The following is a 7,357-nucleotide window of genomic DNA, read 5'->3' as shown; positions in this document are numbered from 1 at the left end:
AAGTGTGTGTGCGCGTGTGATATATGTATGTGTGTATGTGTGTGTGTGTGTGTGTGTGTATATATATATATATATATATATATATATATATATATATATATAATTTGTAGGACTACTGGCCAGCAGTCATCATATTACTTGTATATAACATTATTAAATGACTCTATTATTACTTGCTTTTTTCTCCCTGCATTCCTGGTTGATTCATGACTTTATTTAGTGATCAGATGAAAATTCTTATCTTCACTGAAGGATCCACTGAATCATCATATCAATTCAACTATAGTGCATCCTTGAAACTATTCCTTCAAAGTAAATCTTAAGTCTTTTTCTCTTTGAAAATAACATTCTAATATTAATACAAATATGAAAACGATGGCTAAGTTCTTCATTTCCCATACAGTAGTGGTAGGGGGAATAATTATATTTTATTATATGAGTATCTATTCACAGTCCTTTGTGAAATCTTGGCAACTCACTCATTTTACCTTGCATTACCAGGTGAATTTAACCCACTGAATAATGGAAACCACTTTGTTTTGAATTCAGTGTTTACTAAAGTTGGATACACTAATATTAGTTAAGTTAGATGTAAAAAGTGGTAGCTTTAAGGATAAGTAAATTGCAAGAAGGCAGAGAGTCAGAACAAGATTTATATGCTCTGTTAAAATAGTGAACTACTGCTGATCCTCATATTTGGAGAATAATTAGGAATTTCAGATTTTGGGCTTCTGTTTGGGCTTCTGTGGCAAATTATTGAAGAATTTCTGCCTTGAATTTGAGTTATTAGTCCATGAACATATACCTCATGCTCAATAAATACACTTTCAGTAACTAAGAATTGTACTGTGCTCAAGACAGAAACATAAGCAATATTGATGGCTTTGTTGGAGTTTTCAAACTTCTAATATGATAGTCATCCAAAGTCTATATTTAGCCATGCTTTCTGGTTCATCAAATCAAATCAAATTTCCCGACAAGTTTTGTTACTTTTTTGTCTTTGATATAAAGTATTTGATTCTGCTATATGAGGTGTGACAGTTAAATGCTGAACCATAATCTACACATGAAAGATAAATCATTATTTTAATGTTATATTTGAAATTTGTACTTATAGCATTAATTGATATTGTACATTATGTGAAAATGAATAGTAGATGTGCCAAAGAAGCATAACATTACTCTCAAATCTTGATTATCCATGTTAATAGAAGTGAGCATTAGTGGAAGTGTGTATAGATTTCAGATCAATATAAGTGACATATTTATTCCATTCTGACATATATTTCATTATATTTTGTGTGCTCATATATGTGTGTATGTGTGTCTGTATCACAGATTTATTATCATAGATAATAATGTGTGTATCATAGATGTATTTTTATAATTATTTTCCTAAGTCTATTTTTAAAAATTCTAATTTGCATTTCCTGTGCATGAAGCTGTAGAGGTGTTCAGTGAGATGGTGGCTCAGAAATCTTTGGTTGTTAATGAGGTATTAATTCAATAGAAAAATAAGCTTGATTTAAAAAATAATTGTATGTAGTTATAGCTAAAGAAAGGTAAAAATACTAACTGGTTTTTAAAGCCCTGATTTTGAACAATTAAGTAATATATTGCTCAATCTAGGACACAGGTTTCCCACATCCTAGCAAGTTGGCTTCACTGTTACCTTTTTTAACAAGAAATACTAGGCCTGAAATATTCTATATGTGTATTTTTTAAAGCTCTCTAGATAATTCTGAAGACCATAAAGTTTGGGTATCATTAACATAGGTAATTAAGCATCAACTAGATAGTTGCACAATTATGATCAGTTTTCCTGCACCACTTTCCTATTATAAAGTGAAGTTAAACTTTGGACCTCTTTCTTTTTTTATTTTAATTTTACTGGAGTATAGTTGATTTACAATGTTGTATTAGTTTCAGGTGTACAGCAAAGTGATTCAGTTACACATATACATACATTTATTCATTTTCAGATTCTTTTCTCATATAGGTTACCACACAGTATTGAGTAGAGTTCCCTGTGCTATACAGTAGGTCCTTGTTGGTTATCTATCTTATATATAGTAGTATGTCCATGTTCATCCCAAGCTCCTGATTTATCCCTCTCCACCACATTTCCCCTTTAGTAACTATAAGTTTGTTTTCGATATCTGTAAGTCTGTTTCTCTTTTGTAAATAAGTTCATTTGTATTGCTTTTTAAATTAGATTCCACATACGAATGATATCATATGATATTTGTCTTTCTCTGACTTACTTCACTTAGTATGATAATCTCTAGGTCCATCCATGTTGCTGCAAATGACATTATTTGATTCTTTTTTATGGCTGAGTAAAAATCCGTTGTATATATGTACAACATCTTTATCCATTCTTATGTTGATGGACGTTTAGGTGGCTTCCATGTCCTTGCTATTGTAAATAGTGCTGCAGTGGACATTGGGGTGCATGTATCTTTTCAAATTATGGTTTTCTCCAGATATATGCCCAGGAGTGGGATTGCTGAATCGTATGGTAGTTCTATTTTTAGTTTTTTAAGGAACATCCATACTGTTCTTCATAGTGGTTGTACTAGTTTTACATTCCCACCAATGGTGTAGGATGGTTCCCTTTTCTCCACACCTTCTCCAGCACTTATTGTTTGTAGACTTTTTGATCATGGCTGTTTTGACCAGTATGAGGTGATACCTTGTAGTTTTGTTTTGTATTTCTCTAATAATTAGTGATGCTGAGCATCTTTTCATGTGCCTTTTGGCCATTTGTATGTCTTCTTTGGAGAAACTGGACCTCTTTCTCATCTTTGCAAGATCTTACTGTGATTCTATCCAGGAAACAAAATTATGTCCCTTCCTTTCCTCTAATATCTATGAGAAGATTCAACATATAAAGCAAGGCTTATGATTTCTTGATCTGAAAGGTACCTTTTTGATAAAGGACTCCTGCTTTCTGGCAATTAGAAAGTTAAATTATTCATATTTTAGATGGTTTTATTTGCACATAAAGGTCCTGGAAACTTCTGTATGGAAAAGAATTTGGTAACTTCAGTAATGTCAGTATGACAATGTAAATGATCTCCTTTATTTTCAGATCATTGGTGATTAGAAGTATCGATTAAATGGGGATTGTAGGCCTGGGATTAGGCCATTGAATTTTTTTTTGTTTTTTTGGCCACACCACGTGGCTTGTGGGATCTTAGTTCCACGACCAGGGGTTGAACCCGTGCCCTTGGCAGTGAGAGCATAGAGTCCTAACCACTGGACCACCAGGGAATTCCCTAGGTCACTGAATTTTTAACTTTTAGCTAATATTGACACAGGAAATTTGCCATTAAGGAAAATAAAATTTCCATTTGCAAAAGAAATTTGCATATTAAAAAGGAATTTGGGAACTTTTTTCTATAACAATTAAAATTACATAGTTTATATGTGATATTTCTAAAATATTTATTAGGTAAATGATTGAACTCCATAAAGTCTTACATGAAGCCAGCCAATGTTATTAACTATTACTTTTCCAGATGGAGAATTTGAGGATAACAAACTTTATTAGCTTCAAATAATTCAGTGATAATTCCAGGAAATTAATTAGAAAATAAGCATGCCAGTTCTTATTGCATATTCTATCCTTCATGTAGCATTTTGTTCTTTCCATTGTCCTAAAGACACTATAAAGATCATTTCACTTGACGGATGAATGACCAAAATCCAACAACCTGATGTGTAGTCAGTTCAGTTCATTCATCTTTAAGGATTGATTTGGATATTGACATAGCTGATAAAACTGTATGAACTTTGGCAATTAATGTGGCTTAAAATGAAACACATAGCACATTATATGGGCCATTTCATCACATAATAAAAATAAATACTCTAATTCATATACATGGGGATTTCATATAGAGAAACAAAACAGGTTTAGCCTTCTCACTGACAGATCTGCCATTGCTTAATTGGCCTTTTGCAAAATTCTTGGGCTGTCAAAGTTGGTTTTACAGATGTGAAATAAGATGATTCTCTTTGCTCTAGTTCTACTGGGGAAATGTAGAAATATACAACACCAAATTCTAAATATTTATATTCTGTTCTAATGGCTCTCTAGATAAGCAAAATATGAATACTATCTATACAAATCTGTCATAAGCTTTGTATAATTTTTATTTCTGGAATTCAGGAAAGAGTGCCTAAACCCAGAGCTACATCCATAATGAACTTTACTTACTAGATTTATTGCTTAAATAGCTTAAGAGTATTTGAAGGTCCATGTAATAACTGTAATTGTACCTAATTATATAATAGTATAATTATATTTAATTATATTTATAGTGTCTATAATTTTAGCTTCCTAATATTCCCCCAACTGTAAAATTTTCTGAGCATGTCATATTACACATCAGCAGAAAACATTTTTTTAAATTAGGAATCTTATGCTTTTGTATATTCTTGCTCATTTTGGAGACAAATTTAGTAACACTATTTGTTTTCTATTTTAAAATGACATTCATTATTTCCTTTAACCAACAATTCTTTAAGGGCTACCAGGAACATAGAGGAGGTGTTGCATTAGGTACTCTCCTTATCCTCAAGCAATTCAAGGAATTAATAATCTAATAATGGACTTCAGTAGCATTCTTTAAAACAAGAGCAGTAATATATATAAAATTTAATAATAGAATGCTCTGATGCTTTTGGATTAAAGATGCTATATATTGCTTTTAAACATTATGCTGTTCAGTCAATTGGGTCTACCACACACAGACATGCTATCTGATCTCACTTTAAATTCATGACAGTTAACCTCAATTATGTGCTCTGATTATCTCATGAACAAAATTTATACCACCAAACAAATATACTTGTTATAGTACTTACATGAGGAAAGATTGAGAAAGGCCACCGTTTCACATCAAAAATAATTCCAACTCTAACAAATCCCTGAGAATGTCTGTTTACATGCACCAATCAATCTAACAAATTTGATATAATCATAGTGCTTTTATTTCACTTATAGATTTGAACACAATTAGATACATTGATAATTTACTGCCTAATATTAGTTTGATTTATGTTGAAGGTAAGTCTATTTTTTACTTTTCATATGCTTTAGCTGTAACACTGATATCAAGATGCTAAATTTCTTCTCAATATTTTGCTTACTTTCTAGTTGACCTACTGACTTCATAATGTCTGAAATCAGATTCAGCAATCTCACTTGGGATCAAGTTATAACACTGCATCAAGTGTTAGATGAAGTAATTCCAATTCATGGAAGGGGGAATTTCCCCACATTGGAGGTGAAACCGAAAGATATCATTCATGTTGTGAAAGATCAACTGATAGAGCAAGGAATTATTGTTAAAGATACCCGATTGAATGGTTCCACAGCAAGTTACATACTTGCAAGCTACAATGGCATGAGCTATAAGGATCTGGATGTTATTTTAGGTATTGAACTACCAAGCGATCAGGAATTTCAGCTTGTTAAGGATGTAGTTCTAGGTTGCCTACTCGACTTTTTACCAAAAGGTGTTAAAAAGGAAAAGATCACCCTAAAGACTATGAAAGAGGCTTACGTGCAGAAAATGGTCAAAGTTTGCAATAAGCATGATCGTTGGAGTCTTATCTCTCTTTCTAATAACACTGGGAAGAATGTAGAGCTAAAATTTGTGAATTCACTCAGACGACAATTTGAATTTAGTGTAGATTCCTTTCAAATTATCTTGGATCCCATGTTAGATTTCTACAGTGACAAAAGTGGTACGCTAACCAAAGAATTATATCCTGTTGTGGTAGCTGAAAGCATGTATGGAAACTTCCAAGAAGCAATGACACACTTGCAGCACAAGCTTATATCTACCAGAAAACCTGAAGAAATTAGAGGTGGTGGCCTTCTGAAATACAGTAACTTGCTGGTTCATAACTTTAAGCCAGTTTGTGAAGCAGAAATCAAGACCCTAGAACGTTATATGTGTTCTAGATTCTTCATTGATTTTCCTGATATAGAAGAACAGCGAAAGAAGATTGAATCATACCTCTACAACCATTTCATAGGTGAAGAAAAGAGAAAGTATGACTACCTCATGACCTTGCATGGAGTTGTGAATGAAAGCACTGTTCTCCCCATGGGTCCTAAAAGAAGACAGACCCTCAATATGATCACCCTTATGGCTTTAAAAGTACTTGGAGAACAGAATATCCTACCTAATACAGGCAAGGTAACTTGCTTTTATCTGCCTGCTCCATACCTTGCTGCTTGGGGAGGGTCCCCTACGTATTATGTAACATCTGTACTACCACCTACATTGTTTCAGCCATACCACCCACTACACTTTCATGTGCCAAATGGTATGGCTTTTAAAAAAACACAGTAGAAACTTTGCTTTAATTAAACACCTCTTAAAAGCAATTTTCCAATTTCCATAAAATTTAAGCTCTATTTTTATTTTTATGCAGTTACCAACAATTTTTCATCAATTATAGCTTAAACCATCACAGTAAATACAATATCATCTGTGAAATGACCTCTTTAAATGATTTTCAAATGTTATCAATTATCTATAACAACTTTCAAATGTTGTGGACCACTTAAAATGATTTTTAAGTCTGACTGACTACTTATGACTTTCAAATTTTCTATGACAAATACATTAGAGATGCCTGCAACTTTGATTACATTACAAAAGAACAGACTCATATTTTAAAATCCAGATGTACAGTAAAGACCAGTGCAAACATTTTTGTATTCAGTCAATTCCTTTGTTACCTTTACTTAATTTTTTGCTAGTGAATATTACCATCAATGAATTTTCAGTGCCTAACAACAATGCCTAATTTCAAAGACAACAGATTCAGAAGATATTAAAACCCTGGACTTTGTAAGCATATATTTCGTTTCTCAATTGAATTGGGTTAGATACAATATCCTACTATAGTTTGAAGGAACACTGAAAAAATGATCCTGGAAAACATTGGCCATTAGTAATTTATCAACTATCAAATAAGTTGACTTGTGGATCTGAAGAATAGTACTGTCCAGCTGGACAGCCAATACTGTGACCACTTATACAGATTTCTTCATTTTCCCCCAAACAAGTTGAAAAGAATGAAAATGACCAACTCTGAATGTGAAAGTTTTCTATCATCATCTGTTAAAAAGAGACTCTACATGTCAAACAGCAAAAAGCAGGCAGAGGTTTTTAGCTATTGCATTTACTATTTTTATGACCGACTTGACCAACATCTTAATATGTGGAGACGTTCAATGTTAGTAAGTGAGAATATTTTCATTACTAAATGAGGCTTTTTTCCATCTTGCCTTTCCAAAGATCAGTTTCTAACACGACACTCAAGTGCC

General features: G+C 32.6%; 1 protein-coding gene across 1 annotated transcript; it reads left to right on the top strand.

Moving 5' to 3' along the window:
* The first annotated feature begins 5,186 nt into the window (after positions 1 to 5,186).
* TENT5D (terminal nucleotidyltransferase 5D) lies at positions 5,187 to 6,374 on the top strand. The gene has a single exon (XM_060002026.1). The coding sequence runs from the start codon at positions 5,187 to 5,189 to the stop codon at positions 6,372 to 6,374; it is 1,188 nt and encodes a 395-aa protein (XP_059858009.1).
* The last annotated feature ends 983 nt before the right edge of the window (positions 6,375 to 7,357 follow it).

This window comes from Delphinus delphis, chromosome X, assembly GCF_949987515.2.
Source record: "Delphinus delphis chromosome X, mDelDel1.2, whole genome shotgun sequence".
Classification (NCBI taxonomy): domain Eukaryota; kingdom Metazoa; phylum Chordata; class Mammalia; order Artiodactyla; family Delphinidae; genus Delphinus; species Delphinus delphis.
This window is presented reverse-complemented; position numbering and strand designations above follow the sequence as displayed.